The following is a 20,135-nucleotide window of genomic DNA, read 5'->3' on the forward strand; positions in this document are numbered from 1 at the left end:
GAAAACCGTTTTAGTCGAAGGAAAAAAGAACCAAAATAAATACAGACAATGAGTTCCTTTAACTAGCGCCCATTAACTGAATAGTGCAAGTTTAACAATAGTTCTTGTTTTTATCAAAATAAAAGAATCAGGAGCCGAATCACCTCCAAAGGAATGAGAACTTTGCTGTTTTTCTTCTATTTTTGTAACTCCGTCCCTCAAAATATTTTCAAAAACAGCTTTGATTACATTAAATCTACACCTACCTTCATTAAATGATTAAACTAATTTCCATACATAACAAAAATCTATCAGAAATCAATTATAATTTGCTTATAATTTGGTGTTTTAAAATTTTCTTTACCTTTTAAATTACGTTCAAAAATCACTACCCTCTTTTAAAAACAGAAATTAATAAATTTTAATTACAACTTTTCACGGGTAATTAGTGTAGGAAATTTAAAACGAGAATATAAGAGAGGTATTCGGGTTAATTAATGGTAGACCTAGGATTCCGAAGAAAAAAATGGTCCCTTCGCTCCTTATATCATCTAATTACCGTTTTTTTTATTGATTACTTTGTATCGATTTATTTTATAAGACCTACTATACCAAGGCTTAAACCAAGTGCGGGGAACATTTTTCTTTTATTTTTGCTTCAAGTGTCTCCTTTCCACTCCACAACTCCATGAGGGAAAGATGATCACTAAGCTCCCACTTTAATTACAATTACCAACTTATTATAAAAGTTGGCCCTAGGGTAGTTTAGGAATTTTTTTTTAACTTTAACCACCGAAAGCATTAGCTTTGTGGTAGGATGGTTGAACCCCTATCTCTTTGTAGACCCCATGTTCTTTGACACTTACTACTAGGTCTAAACCTAAGAATACACCCTTTAATTTGTGACAGAGCAATCCAAAAGACCCTGTATAAAATCAAACCTACATTGATCATCTAACAAGAAAATAAAATTCACCAAAATATCCAGTAATTACCTTTTAATCACAAACCGATTAATACGACTTTAGTCTCTTGTTTAGTTGTTTTTCTTGGTTTACGTCAAAAACAGGGGTAAAAATTAATCAGCAAAGTTTGAGGTGTATCCGCTGTTTATAAGGAAAATGACGTACCTTAACAAGACCCTAGCTCAAAGCTAACGAAGCATTTCTTTGTTTTAGTCCTCTCTTTGTTAAATCTCAGCAAAGTAGGGTCGGTTGCGAAAGTGCCCGAAGCAGATTAAGGCTACAATTGGGATAATACGGTTTAAAAGAAGCCCTCTTACGTTGTTTCGTTTTATGAACTGACAAGTTCAAGCTGCGAGACAAAAGATCCAACCGCTGAAATCCACTCACAACCAGAGAGAATAATGAAAAAAGAAGTGTAAATTCCAATAGTTGAAAAAAAAGGGTTGAAATTTTCGTTTTTTTAGTGTTTTCCGTTAAAGTATGGTGCGAGGGTATTTTCTATTACTACTCCTTTCGTTATAATTCTCTCTGCACTGCACTCGGATGCTATCTTTTTACTTAATTACGATGCCAAGACGGTTTTATCGAACGAACCGCATCTTTCGAGTTGCGTTGCATAACGCTTTCAAAAGTAACATTTGCATATAAAGCCGTATATCCTGTTTCCGAATTATTATCCGAAAGTCCGAGACGAACGTCATTATCACTATAACCCTCATGCAGCTTGCCATTGTTATATTGTTTAGTACAGCGGGAGACGAAGAATAACTTTCATACGATATCCTTTCTCCATTAAATTCTTGAATCTAAAGGATTCTAATCGAGGTGGAGATGTTAGCCACGAGGTCGTAACGTTAGAGAGAAAAAGAACCAGGCGTATCGCGCTAGAAACATCGTGCTTAATTTCCAAAAAGGACCTCCTTTTGTCGTTTGAACAAGTTAACCGCTTCAGACACGAGATAACAATTTTTATCTTCAAAATTTATGAGTACTACAAGATTATCAAGGATTTTCCCTTTACTCGAGTACTTTAATGAAAGTTTGAATTTTTAATAATATGGTGAGATTATGAAATTTACTGAAAAACACGGAGAACTTCAAGAGGGATTTATATTTTGACCTTCTGTCATGTATTTTCCACGTTCTTATATCAAAATTAGATTATACCTTACTTATTATCTCAAAGTTCAAGGCCTTGTACAATTTGTTACAGATAAATGTACTAAATACAACTAGTTTATTAAGGTCCTTTCAAATGTTCCTGGCTAGTATCAAATCTATTCAGGGAGACTATACCCTAGTTAAGAGCTTATAAAGTATTCAAAAATAAATCGAATAAACTCGAACTATTGTAATATTTAAACCATTAATTCTTTGTATGCACCATCACAAACTGCGAACAAAACTTCATAGACCAAACCAGACTTTAGTATTACAATCCTTTTTCCATATTGGGAATGCAACAAAAACAAAGTTATCTCCCTTTTAAACTCTCCTTTAGGAAATAACCTAAGCCTAACTTCTAATATTGCGCAAGTAAGGGTTGAACTTGAGTATACACACAAAGAGTGGTTTTGGGCGCGTATATCGAAATGGCAAGCTGGCTAGGACTTGGCTAACTAAAAGTTATGGTTCCGCTTAATGAGGCGGGATCATAAGTTTGGATACACCTTCGTTATCAAAAGAAGCGCCGCGGGGAATCCTGGGATAGTATGGTGTGGATATTCCTATCCTCTACGTTCTTTCGAATTCACGCACCGCGGGAACAGGGGAGCTCCCAAAACTCTACCTCAGCCAGAGCCTAGGTTGGCCCAAAAAGTAAATCTATCCTCAAACCCGCGTCTTTTTACCTTATTCAAGGATGCTAAAATCGATTTTAATTGGTGAGGTTTTGCGCATGCAAGGGCTGCTCCTCCGGTTTCCAAACGTCTAAGCTGTCTTGCGCAATTATTTTCCCAAAGTGACTTAAAGAGATTTTCCAAGGGGATTCTCTAAGGGTTATTCACAGTCCATTCTACTTAAATAGAACCGTTTTTTCTCATAAAAGAGAATAATGAAAATAACCAACAGCATCAAGGGACCTCTAGCTATTTTATTTAGGTATACTCTGGACTTTTTCATTTTGTTTTAAAATTGCCAAGGCCCAAGTTCACACACAAACAATAAGAACTAGTTTATCAATCTGGAGTTAGAAATTGTATCTAAAATTATATTTTAATCTGTAGAAAAATCAAGTGGTTATGCAGTGTGTTAGGGCCTTGAACAGGGAAGATATTAAAAACAAATAAATCTAGGCGTAGTACTTGATCTTTTCTTTAACTCTTATAGAGACCAGGTAATATTTACAAAGTATCCAGCAAAATATGGTAGCAGTGTCAAATTATTGATCGCACCGTCTGAACTGGCTTTAGGATGATTTTAATATGATTTTGAAACGGAGCGTGTTTCGGTTTGATTAAGTATATAGTTTGATATTTTGAGTGTTTTAAGTAGTATTTGCATTTAAATTCCCCTTAGAAGCTGCCACTAAAATTCATATCAGTTCTGACACGCGTGTTGGAAAATTGTATTAATATATCTAGAGCTGAAAGCAGCTGGAACAGGCGAAATTTGGCCAATTGTGCTAAGTGCTTTTCGGCGCGAGAGGATTTCGGTTCGAGGGTAAATAACAAAAGCAATCTCAACTACAGTAACGTAATTGAGTCGAACTTGCCTGCCTCATCCAGGTCGACAGCAAAATAAAATAAAGGCTAGAAGGCGGGCGCTCCCAAAAAAGAAAATAAAAAGCAAAAGATGTATGAAAATCAGAACTGCGCCAAACGGTGTAATCATCTTTGGTATGGCCATGGTTATTTTATGAAGATGGTCATAGCGCTAGATTTTTTTCGTGAAGCATGTTCACTAGAAATTGGCTAAATCTTCTCTCTATAGCTTTGCAATATTTCTATACTATAGTAGGTCTATAGTTATATTTCGAAATTATAAAGATAAATATATAAAAATATAATTTTTTTCTTCTGTAAACTGATTAAAATTATATGAAATTTACTTGTAAGCACATCATATTAATTCAATCAGTTTTCTATTACAGTAATAAGGAATTACCATAAATAATGAATTATAATAAAATATAGGTATAAAAACTAAGCCTTTTACCATATTTTGCAGTCATAAGTAACGATATAGTGCTTGGTCAGATTGCGCTACAGACAGAAAATGATAAGCAACCCCTTTTTTAGTTTGTGAATAATCTTTCACGGAGGTTAACACGTAATAGAAAAACTCGCGTTAGGACCATCTAGATAAAATGACCATGAAATGGCTAATCTAGCAAAGGGGAAGTTCATGACCGTAGTAATTGCATACTGAGTAGCGAGTTTCTTCTACGATTCCTTGAAAGAAATTAAAGGGCACATGCGAGGTATTTTTCGTTCGTTTTTGACAAGGTTGATCAAGTCAATTCCTATGAATATGAAAGGTTTTTTAAAATATACTATATCCACTCCATTATTGACATGGATGAAGAGAACTTTACAGGGCGTAGGGGTGCCTCAAAAAGCACCGCTAGAGGCAATGCGAGTTGGCTAGCCTCCGCGCAAGCGCGTTGTTTTCTCTGCAAGTAATTACAGGAATCGTCTATTTTATACACATAATAATATAATGCATTCTTTGCACGTGAACTTGAAAATTCGCCCCAAAAGTAAATTTGCATATTTCTATGGCAAGCTCCAATGATTCGCGAAAAGATAACTTTATAAAACTAGAGACCCATATTATCGTTATAAATCTCATTATACCGGGAGGGGAAAATGCGCGTATATCGCGTATCATATATGAAAGATAAAATGTATAGTTATATTTCCCTGTTAAAGTTACGTAACAGCCCTCCTATGGGCAGCATAACTGGATACAGAAAGGAATACGAAGGCTAAGGCCATTATGTAGATTGCTTCGGAGCCGAATATACTGTACCGAGAAAGTTAAAACCCGAGAGATTTAGCAAAGGCATCTCCTACGTAACCTACGTGTATAGCCCTAAGCTAGAATATTATATTATAGGCGAAAACTGCTTGGTTCGTTCTAGGTATATCGGACCCCGTAGCCATAGGTTATCTACGAAGTTTCGCTAGTCTGCTAGACTGTATAACTAGGCGCGGAATTTACCCGGGACCAAAGGGTACGCGCCCAAAATACTAAACAAGAGGGGTTATTTGTTAACCTTCATTTTACGCGACCCAGCTGTCCAGTCTAGGGAACGAAATATGGTCCATACACTAAGATTTACATTTGTTTTTAACTAACTGCATACAAGGCTTAACATTCTTGGTTTCATCTACAAAAATATGTCTGAAATTAAATTAAAACTCAGCCTTGGGTTTAAAAGTAAAAATCACAGCTGTGTCATATGAATTTGTAGTTTTTTTTTTGGTGAAATTGACTACACGCGTTATGTTTTGCTTAAAAAAAAGAGGCGTTATATTCCCTTGATTTTGGGTGAGCTTTTGTATTGGTAATGAAGATATTAAAATTTAATTATATTATTATAATTAAAATTTAAACTAATTCTTAATTAAGCGTTGCCTGAAGGCACGTTTTACTTTTGTCTTGTTTGAGGTGAAGCTCGCTACCAGGGGGAAACGTTTAGCATTATTTTCCCATAGAACGCCTGTAGAAATGTTTTTCCCTCTGCACACCAAAAACTAACCAAAATTTAAAAGCGAGAAAATTGACAAATTAAAATCAAAATTAATACGTAAATTAAATAAAATTGCTAGATAATAATATATCCCTGGTAGTCTATCGTTAGATTTTGCAAAGAAAAAATAAATAAATAAATAACACTTGTTCGCGGTAAAGCTCGCTACCAGGGGTAAACGTTTAGTATAATTTTCCCATAGAACGCCTGTAAAAATGTTTTTCCCTCTGCACACCAAAAACTAACCAAAATTTAAAAGCGTGAAAATTGACATATTAAAATCAAAATTAATACGTAAATTAAATAAAATTACTAGAAAATAATATTTCCTAGATGGTCTATCATTACACCTTGAAAAAAAAATAATCGAATTCATAAAAGAAATTTTATAATATGCTATGTTTTTAGAAATAAGAATTGCAGTTTAAATAATCTTTGGCGACATCCTGAAGGAAACGACGCGGTTTTGTCGTCGATATGTTGTTATAGCTACCGAATATCAGTCCCTCTACAAAGCGTTGAACTAATAATAGAAGATAAGCCATCTAATATTGGCCAAATAACAATTATGTCATTGCCACAAAAATGAGACACAGTCACGACATCATCACCCAATGAAACTATACCCATTTTATTTCCATAAAAACGCTAGTAACCCTTTAAGGCAACGTATAAATATAAATAATAGCTATACCTCAACGTCAGAAAATACGCCAGGCATCTGTTTTTTATTTTCTGGTATTCCGCTATTCTAAAAATGTAACAGAAATCCAGATTGCCCGAATTCCAGGCACCCATCTTTATTCGCGTATAACAGTACGTAATAATATGCCAAACAAATCGGATAAGATATATAACATAGGGAAAATCAAACGTTATTTTGCTAGAGAGCATTCAATGTATCCATAGAATGTCGTCTTCAATGATTCTCGATCCCGACTCCGAAGGATGGAATTTGTGGATGTAGGGATTTAGAAAACGGATAGAGAAGATGGAAGGGGTTTCAGGAAGAAAACGCGTGAATAAATAATAAGTTAAGAAATATATAAGCTATTCCCGGAAGTTGATTAAGCCAAAGATGTCACTTATTTAATATCATCAGATCGAACAACTCTTGATACGAATAAATACTTAACATAATATGGATCTTAGGAGTTTTCTATACACTAAAGCCTCTGTTTGTCCATTTTCATAACCAGCTAACCTAACCATTAACATTTTGTACCTATCCTAACCTAACCTAACCTCTTTAATAACATGGTAATAGATGGCGGTCATTTAAAATTTAACATAGAAGATAGTTAACGTGCGTCATATGTTCATATATATTTAGTTCATTAACCGAAAATTAAGAATCTGGCTTAGTGAAGATATAAAACGTGATATGTTATAATTAAATTAATATTTTTATTTTAGGAAACGCGATGACACCATGTCTGTAGTATAAAACAAATCCTACCCTACATACTGAAAGCTGTTGAAAACATTGAATTAATACACTTCTGCTTGTTCATCTCAGCAAACACCGTTGGCAAAAAGGGAAAGGACATGTATTACTTTTGCGTGCGTATGTGTGTTTGGGCTATGTGTGCAGGCTAGTTATTATTTGATTTCGATTTGCCACCACGTATATTTTCCTCATGCTTCAATTCGATACCCGACTGGATCTCACGGCATCTTTTTTTCTTTCTTTTCAACGATCTACCACTCTTATATTACGCTTTTCCTATTTTCTTTCCCTTACTCGTTTTTCAGACAGGAAACAAACTGATCAAGACAAATTACATCTTGATTTCCCATCCAGTTAATTGATTTTTTAAAAAAAAAAATCACCCCAAATTATTGAACGCAAATTTAATGGAGAGCGTTTGCGATTAGTTCTCAGTATCTTATAATTACGTGTAAATTAATTTAGAACCTTGGAGAAGAAAGGTATTGAGGGGCACAGACTCGTTATGTTACCATAAATTATGGATTAAATTTGATCAAAAAATCTTTGTGAAATTACGACGACTTTTAAACAAATTTTTTAAGTCTGCAGCTTTAGAAAAACACTCACCCTCCGCTCTAATTAACCGTTTACTTGCTGCAGTTTAAACATTCTTACATCATCAAAAACTATGAGCAAAGGCTTATTAAAATTTGAAAGCAAGGATAATTAAAATCAGTGTACGAATTATACTACTGTAGAATTTAACCTGTTTCTAAATTTACTATCAAGAAAGTCTCAAATGATTAACAAACTCAACATCCCATTCATTTTAAATCACAAATACTAAAATCAACAGAAAAAATCTAAAATCCCAGCCAGTCGTCCAAGCTCATAACAAAACCCTTGAAACCTCTCTCCAGTATATAAGAGTTAAAATCGAAAAGCTAAGAAATAAGGTATCGGTTTCTCTTAAAGGTGAACGATTTTGATGTCGCTACCTCGGATTTAGCGTTCCCAGAACGAGTACAGCTAACGGGGGGAAAGCACAGGGGGAGAAGTCCAAGTCCCCGATGGAACTTTATAGGGAAACGGAGAAGAAACACGGACATATAATATATATATATATAGACAGCGTTTGGTCCGAATAAAAAAAGAAATGAAAAGCTTGAGTTTTCCCATGCTACCTTAAAAATGAAAGGTATCCATCCTTCTTTTCTAAAAAGGTTGAAACGTTTATGGGACCCCCCTCTAAGTAATCGATACTGTAACTCTAGCGTTCAGGTTCCAAGCTAAAGCTCCAGACTATTGGTCCCCCATTAAAGTTATAGATACACGATTTTATAGCCTGGGTCATTCCGGGCACAGCCGAGACTAAAGGCTAGCTAAATTCAGTTCCAGTTTAGGAGACTTTAATATTTGTCGTTTCGAAAACACTTTGGAAACACTGACATTTTGTGTATCATTTTGATCAAGGGTTAGTAGTGTAAAGAGTGTCTTTGGAAACGCATTAAAATGTTTCGTGTATACATAATTTAAGGGTCATTCATAGTATAGTTCCGGTTTTAGAATTGTTTGCGGAGATACATTGTAGCTTTGTGATAAATGCGGTGTTAACAAAACGTACTGATAAAACATGTTTACGCCTTAATCTACATCTATGAAATTGGAAGTTCCAACTTAGGCAATATAGTTCTGCAAGGACTTTACTGACAAAGAAATGTTCTTGCAATATACGACCATATTGGAAAATGGCTGCCAGAATTGTAATAAATCTTCTAACTGATATTTAGTGCATTTTTTCACTACATTGATTTTGATATTAAAGTGCAGGCAAGTTTTAAATTTTACCTGGTCAAAACACCAGCATAATTTGCTACTAACTCAAATACGACTAATATTTAGATTTAAAACCCTTCCTTTACGCAGAAAAAACATGACCTTAAATCTATTTTCAATTAAATCCAAGGCAATTAACGTATACCGTTATATATTTTCGTCACCCCATTTACTTCAACATCGTGCAGAATAACTACAGGTGGTCCAATCCTCATTAACCGACATAGAGTTCTAACAACAGGGGTTTTCCGAATTTAGCTTCTTTTTTATTTGTCCTTTACCGTGGACGGTACATTGTTAACGGAGCTAGAAAAACTTCCATCTGCTAGCTAGCTAGGCCTAGTTTTTTCATACCCATTAATTTCTAGCTGTTAAGTAGTTTCAACATAGCTCTCTCTTCCATAATAAGTTACGAAGTACAATACTTTTTGTATCAAAGGCGACATTCTCTACGAAGCTTAGGGAAAAAAGGGCATAGCTGTAGTAGAAGAATTAGACTGCTAAAAGAATCATAGAAAATAGGATGTGAAATAGAAGCTCCCTCACGAAACATAATAGTTATTTTAAGGTACTACCAAGAAGTGATATCTAGTTTATTAGCTTTATCTCCAGGGGACTATGGCGCACGAATACTTAGGCATCTTATACCTTCTCCCTAATAAACTAGATATTACTTCTTGATATTACTATAGCCATGCTATATTATTCATTTTGTCTATTAGCACGAGACCTGGTAAGTTATGTTTATAACGTAACTTCATTGCACGTTTTCGCTAAGTTTCTATTCCATATATCTTTATATCTTCTTTGATGGAATCTATTATTCTTCTTCGCTTTAATTCTTAAGCCTCTTTTTCTTTTCATTTGGACAATGAACGGCGGACGCTATGACGTAAGGGCAATCAACAAAGCTAAATTGGTTTCATTACGCTAAGGGGGAAGGAACTGAGTAAAGGGGAAAAGAAGCCAATTAAGCTTTCCTATTAACTGTCTTCAAAGTATATCAAAAGATAATTAAAGAAAAGACAGGAGATAAGAACTATTTCAGTGAAAAACAATTTTGCGAGAGCATTGACATTGGGTTAGAACTTCAGATTTTTTTTCGTGTGTTTTGTTTTGGATAAGGATAAAAAAATACGTCTAATGACGTTGGTTTTTTGTTTTTCATCTACTGGTAGGCCAGGAGATAAGGTCTATTTTAAATATTCAAATTGGAACGGTGAACTGAAAATTTTAATGGACAATTTTAATCAAGGTGCGATTATAATACAGTTATTTTTGAGTAGCGAGTTTGGTGGACTTCAGATCTTATACACGTTGAACAAGTGTGGTTAGGAACAGCTTCAAGACTTAGTACATTATCGCTCAGTTATTTGCTAGTTAAGTATCTTTCCACTGTCAACTCTATACTGTTCAAGAAGGGTATCGCGACAACGTATACAGGGTGTTTCTGAAAAGTCCATCACAAATTAAGGGGCGTGTTTATGGGACCAAACTGAGCGGAAAGTACCAAAGAACATGGGGTGTACAACATTTTGTTACGGAGATATGGCCTTCCAAACATTCGCCCCTAAAACAAGGAAATATCCAAAAATGAGGAGTAACACTTAAGACCGACTAACCAGCTTGTTTAAAATTACTAGACAATTTCAATAGCCTTTAATCGAACAATTGATTTCTACCTTTACTAATCAGAAGCGTATAAATGAGTAGAAGTATGCCTACGGTGGTAATGTAAAATTAATCCCAAGTGACATGATGTTTCAAGATCTTCCCAGCACCAAGTAAAATGGTTCTGATTGAAGGGACTACTATTAGCACAGCGTAAACAACGTTATTTTCAGGAATTAGTCCAAATGTCCACGGGCGGCATTACAAAAACGAGGCAGTCTTTCGAATGATACTTGGACATGTTGGAAGATCCCTGGCTTGTTCCTGTTATCTCAAACCGTAAAAAGCTACGCAAATCTTCATCATCACGGACAACACTCTTGTACGTTAGGTATGACCTTGAGAAAACCTAAAAGGACATCTCGAATGTATTTGAAAAACCCATCTCCAATTAAGGGGCGTGTTGTTTGTTTCCAACAGAGTAAACTCGCCCAGAGAACAATTACAATGCAGAGCCACGTTTCGGCGTTAATGGCCCACAAAGGTGGTCCCAAAAACAAGAACAAACTTTAATTTGTTTCGTTCAGTAAGTGTTTCATGTGTCATAGATAAAACGCCATGATTAATGCACGAAGAAAATGAATTTATTGACAAGTTTTAACATTTAATTGCAACTAGTTACAAAAATTGTTCAAAGTGTTCACCACCCGCGTTAAGGCACACATTAGCAAGTCTTACAAATGATTCCCTTACACGTTGAAAAATGCCTGGAGTTTCGCGAATTGTTTGACAGCCGTGAATTATTCGTCGACGTAGCTCTTCAACATCGGGCACTTCAGTCTGATAAACTAAGTCTTTCAGGTGGCCCCAAAGAAAGAAATCACAAGGGTTCAGATCGGGTGATCGAGCAGGCCACTCCACAGGTCCACCTCGACCTAACCACCGCAAAGGGAAGGTCGCGTTAAGATAATTTCGGACCGCGATGCTGAAATGTGGTGGTGCACCATCGTGCATGAACCACATTCTGTTTACCAAACCTAAGGGTACGTCTTCGAGTAGTTCCGGTAAATCGTCCCGTAAGAACTGCAAGTAAGCCACACCGTTTAACCTGGGCTCTAGGAAATTTGGCCCAATTAAATTGTCACCCACAATACCACACCACACGTTTAAACTGAATTGTACTTGGTGACTTCTAACGCAAGTTGCGTGGGGGTTTAGCTGGGACCATTGATGTTTATTATGTAAGTTAATAATACCATCCCGTGAAAAGTTAGCTTCGTCAGTAACCAACAAATCCCGTGGGAAATCGATATCGTTTACTTTAGCCAGAAACCACTGACAAAACGCCGTGCGTCGTGGGTAGTCCGCTGGATTCAAACCTTGAACTTTTTGAACATGGAAAGGATGAAACCGGTGGCTTCTGAGGATTTTCCACACGAGCGTGTGGTTTACGCCTAATCGGCGACCAACTTGGCGGGTACTTGATTCAGGCTCGTCCTCGAAAATGGTGAGAACTTCGTCTTCTACGGCCTCTGGGATGACTCTCGCTCTAGGTTGAGGTCCAGCCGGTTGGATTCGTCCATCTTGCCTCAAACGTCTGTCCACAGCCTCGAACGTCAGTCGATTTGGTAGTCGCCTCTGCGGAAATCTTTCCTGATACAAGCGTACAGCTGCAGCGGCATTCCCCTCGGCTAGTCCATACATTAGGTGCATATCCGCATATTCGGCATTTGTGAAGAAAGGCATTGTAACAGACTTCGTTGAATTATGAGTTTAATAAAACAAACACATGTACGTGAAACCTCTTTTATTCCTTTCTTAAAAAACATAGTGCTCTGTTTTAGTGCTCTGTTTTTTAAGAATAGGCGAAGTTCTCACTATTTTCGAGGACGATCCAAAAACAAGCAGCCGCCAATTGGTTTGCTGATTAAGAAAAAACCACACGCAACTTGCGTTAGAATTCACAAAGTACAATTCAGCTTAAACGTGTGGTGTAGTATTGTGGGTGACAATTTAATTGGGCCATATTTCCTAGAGCCCAGGTTAAACGGTGTGGCTTACTTGTAGTTCTTACGGGACGATTTACCAGAACTACTCGAAGACGTACCCTTAGGTTTAATAAACAGAATGTGGTTCATGCACGATGGTGCACCACCACATTTCAGCATCGCGGTCCGAAAACTTGTCAATAACATTTTCTTTGTGCATTAATCATGGCGTTTTATCTATGACACATGAAACACTTACTGAACGAAACAAATTAAAGTTTGTTCTTTTGTTTGGGACCACCTTTGTGGGCCATTAACGCCGAAACGTGGCTCTGCATTTTAATTGTTCTCTGGGCGAGTTTACTCTGTTGGAAACAAACAACACGCCCCTTAATTGGAGATGGGTTTTTCAAATACATTCGAGATGTCCTTTTAGGTTTTCTCAAGGTCATACCTAACGTACAAGAGTGTTGTCCGTGATGATGAAGATTTGCGTAGCTTTTTACGGTTTGAGATAACAGGAACAAGCCAGGGATCTTCCAACATGTCCAAGTATCATTCGAAAGACTGCCTCGTTTTTGTAATGCCGCCCGTGGACATTTGGACTAATTCCTGAAAATAACGTTGTTTACGCTGTGCTAATAAAAGTCCCTTCAATCAGAACCATTTTACTTGGTGCTGGGAAGATCTTGAAACATCATGTCACTTGGGATTAATTTTACATTACCACCGTAGGCATACTTCTACTCATTTATACGCTTCTGATTAGTAAAGGTAGAAATCAATTGTTCGATTAAAGGCTATTGAAATTGTCTAGTAATTTTAAACAAGCTGGTTAGTCGGTCTTAAGTGTTACTCCTCATTTTTGGATATTTCCTTGTTTTAGGGGCGAATGTTTGGAAGGCCATATCTCCGTAACAAAATGTTGTACACCCCATGTTCTTTGGTACTTTCCGCTCAGTTTGGTCCCATAAACACGCCCCTTAATTTGTGATGGACTTTTCAGAAACACCCTGTATATTCAGCCAACAATTTCATTAAAATCTCTATTAGGCTAAGGTGCTATTTGATCATAGAGTTACATAGACCATAACACACGAAAAGGGCAATTACAGATCCAAAGTAACAGTATAAGAGAACACCTGAAACATTTCCGAAGATCTAGCTAAGATAGCCTAATCACTATGAAATAGATTATTTTTTCCCCTTTAGCTAACGAAGGAAGAGACTTTCCCGAGGGACAGTTGGACAAGATCCCTGAGTATTAGGGACTGTCTTCTAAAAGGTTTCTATAAGTTCAGAGGTCACTCCAATCGGAGGTTTCTCTAAATCCAATATTACGCTGAATGATGTACTCTCTGAGATATCGACATTCAAAACAAATACCGCGTATTGACAATTGCGACTGAGACCCATTGAGGCTCTAAACTATAGAACAAAAGGCTTTCTAGTGATAGAATTAGTGTCCCCCAAGTCAAATAGGTATTAACCCAGAGTGCCACATCTAACTAGGAAAAATAGCTCTAATTAAGCATCACTTTCAATTAAGCTATAAAAAGGCGTATATACTCTAGGTAAATAACGGTAAATAGCGAAAGAGGTCCCATTTAACCTTGAGATAAGGTTCATTCGTGGTATGTTATGGATTAAGTTTGCGAGGCTATAGCGTTTCTGCAGTAACAAGGTCCTAAACCTAATGTTCCGTATAAGATTCCCGAGATTTGAGTGAAATGACCTATATTTTCCTTCGTTCGCTTTGGTGGCTTTCATTGTTACTTAGACTATAGCTATACTCTAGCAATCTCCACGCAATCAACCCAACTGGAGTAAGACATTGACCGTCGTTGCATAATCTTGCTGTGGGGAATTCCTAACCAGATTTGACCCACGTACTCACGTCCCTTTTCTCGTTTTTTCTCTGAAATCTAATCAAACTCAACAACCTCTTGGATTCTCTTTTCTCCATAGCTGTCGTTTATTCGGCGAAAGATCGTTGAAGGCTCCGATTCGGAAGAATTCCCACAGCTGATTTAGGGGTAAGGTTGAAATTGAGATGGAATCTAGCTGTCAATATTCGTTACAACTTGATGGAAATTAACTTTGATTTAGAAACATTAAAGGGTGGATAAAAAGGATGCCTTTTTACAGCAGAAGTCTTTACCTACTTCTTGCTACCTTAGTTACTAAATATCAGTGGTTCTTGATACCTGACGCTATAAGTCACGAAGTTCTGTTATATTAAATAAATATTTAAATATTTGGCGTTAACGGTGCAATAATTTTGGTGTAATGTGTCAAGAGATAATTAATAATTAAGCTAATTAAAAACTCTTTCGACTTCAATTGGGAAATGCAGTTAAAGTAAGACCCGAGACATTTCAAAAAGAGTTGTTTACTTTCCGTAAAAAAATGAGGAAAATGTTTGTTAAATGATAAAATTATTTTGTGAATGAGTGGGCTTTGAATCCACTTTATAATTATATTTATTTCAATTCTAACTTTGTTTGGTAAAGCTTGTAAAATCCGCGGCTGGGTAAACAAAGTTTCTATTCCACTTTGTTAGTTTTGAAATGAAATTATGTATTTAATTGTTTGGCGTAATTGTCTTCAGTTTCTCACGCTATATTCGTAATAAGATTCGACAGGATTCTAAAAGCTAAACTTTCCCAAACTCGCTTCGTGAAATGAAACGTATTGTTAAACCTCATTGTAAAGAAGAACTAGTAGTGTTTGCCAATTGCGCTTGAACAATAAAGTAGAGTCTCTTTTCCCTAGACTTTTACATCCGAAAATGGAGATAGAAACCGGATGTGTGATATAACTGGTCGTCTCGGAAACAAAATTTATGGAAAAACCAAATACTGTATACTGATTCATCAACAATACATCTAAAATGGCTATTCAGGTCTTATATGTGTTCATGATGATCTCTTTACATTATTCTAATAAGTTTATGAGAGTTTTAGTTTGCCTTCAAATCAGTCAGGCCTCGTGAATCCGAACAGACTATATAGTAAAGCTTATCCTATAACTTAATCCGGTTTAACTCTCGAAGGCGGCAGTTAAGTGAAAAGGTTACACCCACGAAACTGACGCAGCCACCTTACATCTCAATCCTCGTCATCTCCATCTCTTCACAGTCTTACAGGGGAAAGGAACCTCTTTAAGGAGAGAGTGCTAGTATGTAAATTGATATCATTGCGTTCTATAAGGTCACTAGATCCAATCTCGATTCCGAACCTAGAGTGTGTGTACATGTCCGGATCAACTGATGGAGAAATAACAGATCGATAACAAGGGATGTAAAGGAGCCTTCACAAACGCCGGAAGTACTTGTAAAAGTCGAGATCATTTTTAACTTCGAGAATAGGTAAATTTTAAAAATATTTAATATTCTAGTTTCAATATTCTCCTTGTTTGTGAAAGTGCCTTAAAAGAAGGACCGAATAGCCTGATTTTGGGACAGCGAGTGAATATTAACGAGTTCAAAATCTACATTCTCCCTCTGGTAATTGATCCGACCAAAAGGTTCGTGACAATCCATGTTTTCTTGACGAATAAGGAAAGATTTTAATGATGAACATTTCCTTACAACCGTAGATTGAGATTATGGTATAAATATATATATTTAAATTTTCATGTTTTCATTTCTAATTAAAATTAAACTATTATACAAATATGCGTGAAAGAATTTGGTGCGATACTCTAATTCAGAAACAATTAAATTAAAACAAATAATATATATATTATTTTTCTATTTAGTTTCTCGTGTTTGAAATCGGAGAAGTTAGGAGCTAAAACTATTTAAAAATCTAGAGCTAGTGGGACTGAGTGTTTATTCGAGATTGTTCTAGGATTTCCCAATGTTTGCATTCCGCTTCTAACGAAATTTGAGTTTGCAAACTGCCTCTTTCAGTTTGATTAGAAAGCCCCAAGAGCCTCTTGTTTCAAATTATTTCCCTTAAAACCTCCGGGAACAAATTAAATTTGTAATACACCAAAAGAGGAAGCGAATTTAAAGATTGACTAGCGAAATACAAGACGTTTTGTTTCGTCATTCTCTGCAGAAATTTGAAATTTTGTGATCAATAATGAACCCTTTAATGCATTATTTCTTAGGTTTTGGTCGCACGAGGTAATTTTGAAATAACACGGGCGGGTTTTAAAGTTGCCTCTTTTAAAAGGGTCATTGAAGTGACTGTGAACGTAACCCAGGACCCAATCTACCCTTTCAATCAAAAACCAAACAAGCGTTCTTGTTATCGGCTTTCTAGTGGTTCACTAAGCTTCCATCTTCATTTTAAGCTAGTGGGCCTTTTTGGGAGGGATTGGGTATAAAGGGGGGGTCCAAAGGCGCTCTAATCCAGAGAAGCTTTACCTATCAAATGATCGAGGCGGTCAACTGCGTGGAGCTTTCCTATTGGCTGACTGAGAAATTGTTTGAGAATTTCCGCACCATTAAGATAACGAGCTATACGAGGCTTTAAGTGACCTTTCAGGGAATCCAAGAATTGGGGCCACAATAGGATAAAGAGGGGTCAACTAAGGTACGCGTCACATTTACCAAATACTTATCTCTAACCCTTTACTTGTTTAAGAAGCTTTTCATGGTTTTTACTCTTCGAAAAACAATAAACTTAAAGTTGAACATCTTAAGAGAGAGAGAAAAAAACACTCATAGCGAACGTTTTAACCTTTGCTTTTTAGCAGATACTCAGTGTCTGGAATATGTCCAGCTTAAGCTTAAGTTCGTTACGAAAAACTCTGTCCATTAGGCTTAAAATGTTTGCTGTAAGTTCTGGACATTCCATTTGTAGCATCTTTTATAATGATTACCAAAAAATAATAAAAAAATAAAAACCGTTTCGATTTATTTTGAAGGGCTTATTGGAACATAGCCAATTGAATCAAGTCTGCATGAGAATTTAATGTTATTATTACAACGTATAGCATCGTAACAACTTGTTAAACAGGGTCGGTCCTAGAAATTTAATCGAGTTAGGCAAACAATGCATGGTTTTAGCGCCCCAACCCTTGATAGTTTTAGCGGTCTATAGTTTGTGAGCTGTAAAAAGAGCACAAAATAAGTTCATTTCATTAACGAAGGGGATGCGTTAATATCATGTTGTTAAATTTAAAATCTATACAAAAAAGCAATTAAAGTTATTGGAGAATTTTGAAACTATACTATATAAGATAGCACTTCCTGTTGCCCATTTCCGAGTTTTGGGCCGTACTGCATTTGACCCCGTTACAGCCGACCCGTTTATCGGTTACGTGCAAATTAGTTCAATTCGTCATCGCTTCCGACGATACCGTAGACTCCATCTCCAACGCATATTGAACTAACATTGCATAGCCATATTATCATTGGCCTACAATGCTGGCCATTGAATTCAGTCACGGTATAACCTCTAATTATACGTACTTATTGAATAGACCTCGAAACTCGCGCAATTTGACATTTAAGATTTGAGGCTGTCTCGAGAGATGTCAAAGGAGTAGGATGTATACAATTTTGATTGGATATATAATGTACATGTATACTTATAATTGGGAAATACAGAGTGTTTCTGAAAGGTATGTCAGAAATTAAGGGGGATGTACTTTGGGTGCAGGATTTTGAGTCGAAAATGTAACTTCTATCTCCATTTTGCCACTGTCCGGGACACTGTTTTCGTGTTACGATTTGAGTGTTTTAGGGATGACCCCGTAATTAAATTAGAAATCATTATCTTAATCAGTTTCTTAATTAAATTTAAGGGGTCATCCGTAAAATACTCTGGACAATCTTAACTTTAAACGGTGGCCCGGATGGCAAAAAGTCACAGAACATTTTCCACTCAAAATCGCTTAAAGAACATTCCATTTAATTTTTGATAGACTTTCCAGAAACACCGCGTATATCGCCGCATGAAACTACTAATTCTAAGTGGTTTTTTCTGATGAAGAATTTTGAAAGAAGAATGGCATATAATTTGTTAAATAATCTACCAACATATTTTTATCTAAAGAATATAATGTATCTAATAAACTTGAATAAAACGTACAGTTAATTCAATCATCTTAGATTCATATATTCATTTTAAATATTAACTTATAGTTTTCTAATCGAACGAATATTACTCGGGTAGATACATGACATCAACAATGTTTAAAAGAGTGTCTGTACTCACCAAAATAACAACAAATGATCAGTGAAATAACGCAGCAATCATGGCAAAATATATTTAGGAGAGACATCATTCGGCGTTATGAAAACCTCGTTTGTTCTTGTATTTATATCGTGGCTTCTTGAATGCTGAGACGTTACGGTGGGGGTTCGTCCTGACTCCAAAAAGTGGAGGAGCAACTAGAACTATGCTCTTCGCAATCCGCGGGTTCTCCGCCAAATTAACCCGGAGCAGCCGCGTCTCTTTCCACAACTTCCACGATTCGAGCGAAACCCAGAGATAGATAGACCTGCGCAAGGAGGGTGAGTCAGAGAAAGATGAGATTCAAACTCCGACTTCCAGGATGGGAGTTAGTACAATACAAATAACAAAGAATATAGCTAGAGAACTATAAAGATAGCTTCCGCGCGTTCGCAATAACTGAGCTATAATCGCGGGTTAAAGAAATAAGGCAAAAGGAAAGAACAAATGAATGTAATTTCTGGTACATTTGTTTTTATTGTTGTCAACACTTTGAATTTTTTTGGCCACTAAGTTAAACTCAAATATTTGAAAAATCGAACAACTTATCGATGACCGTGAAACGTTTCTTGACATTAAGAAAAGATCATGCGAAATTTTTAAAATCTGGCCAAATTATTGGGAATACAACTGCGAAGACTTAGAACAGCCAACTGACCTACCGACTTATAAAACAAAAATCCGAGCTGCGTTTTGCATAACTGTCAGTTGAGCATTAACAATAGTGTCATCACGACCTTGAACAAAAAAAAACCCGATTAAGGTTAGTAATGGTAATAGTAGTGAGCCTCTTGAGACAGTAGGCTTTTTTTTGATATCGCATTTTTATATCCTTCTTATAATGAATAAAATTGAAATTCAGTAGGTTGCGAAGTAAGTTCCCGGGAGACTGACTTAGAAACCTCAAATGCAATCTCCAAAAGTTCTAAGAAAGTCAAAGGTCATTCGAATTGAATTGAATATGTTTTCTCATCACATAAAAAATGAAAAACATCCGTTTTCTTGTTCGATGTTTTAAAATGGGATGGGGAAAGCACAGGTGGGAGGAATTTCTCAATCCTACGTCTTAGCACGCGCGAATCGCGACTGGTAAATAGTTCTTTATAATATCGCCTGTTTTTCTTTTCATAAATATTAATTAATTCAATCATCAATATCACCTCCACTTAAGCATAATTAAATAAAAACTATCATTACTTACCTTTCAATAACCACTGGCTACCTCGGGTCCGAAAAAACGACACAACCTCCTCTTTCAAAAATTTTATCCAAAATGAACAGTCGCATGCTGGGAAAATTTAAACCACCACCAGGTGAAGTTCAATTAAATGAACTGGAAAGATTTTTATACCTATTTCTATGTTGGTAGGAGTAATTTTATTGGAGTGGGAATTAATATTTCATTTATAATGAATTAACTGCAGCTAGGTTTCC

At 36.2% G+C, this 20,135-nt stretch overlaps 1 protein-coding gene and 2 long non-coding RNA genes across 6 annotated transcripts in view; 2 read left to right on the forward strand and 1 right to left on the reverse strand.

Moving 5' to 3' along the window:
* LOC149654159 (uncharacterized) overlaps positions 1-18,957 on the reverse strand; it is a 31,626-nt gene extending 12,669 nt beyond the window's left edge. Inside the window, exon 1 of the mRNA XM_089845180.1 lies at positions 18,684-18,957. Coding sequence (XP_089701306.1) covers positions 18,684-18,753 — 70 coding nt within the window. The 5' untranslated portion in view covers positions 18,754-18,957. The remainder of the gene's footprint in view (positions 1-18,683) is intronic.
* LOC149654160 (uncharacterized) lies at positions 10,747-12,525 on the forward strand. Of its 4 annotated transcripts, XR_016370523.1 has the most exons (4): positions 10,747-10,910; positions 11,000-11,105; positions 11,381-11,760; positions 11,845-12,320. It is a non-coding gene; the product is annotated as an uncharacterized LOC149654160 (long non-coding RNA). The 4 variants fall into 4 exon arrangements; XR_016370522.1 differs by having other exon boundaries at positions 10,750-11,105; XR_016370524.1 differs by lacking the exons at positions 10,747-10,910; positions 11,000-11,105 and adding an exon at positions 12,385-12,525 and having other exon boundaries at positions 11,227-11,760; positions 11,845-12,310.
* On the forward strand, positions 15,497-16,117 carry LOC149654161 (uncharacterized). The gene is made up of 3 exons (XR_016370425.1): positions 15,497-15,687; positions 15,752-15,842; positions 15,907-16,117. It is a non-coding gene; the product is annotated as an uncharacterized LOC149654161 (long non-coding RNA).
* Positions 18,958-20,135: the final 1,178 nt, after the last annotated feature.

This window comes from Phalangium opilio, unplaced genomic scaffold (assembly GCF_054372755.1).
Source record: "Phalangium opilio isolate 3A_F unplaced genomic scaffold, DU_Popi_V2 ptg000079l_1, whole genome shotgun sequence".
In the NCBI taxonomy this organism is placed as follows: domain Eukaryota; kingdom Metazoa; phylum Arthropoda; class Arachnida; order Opiliones; family Phalangiidae; genus Phalangium; species Phalangium opilio.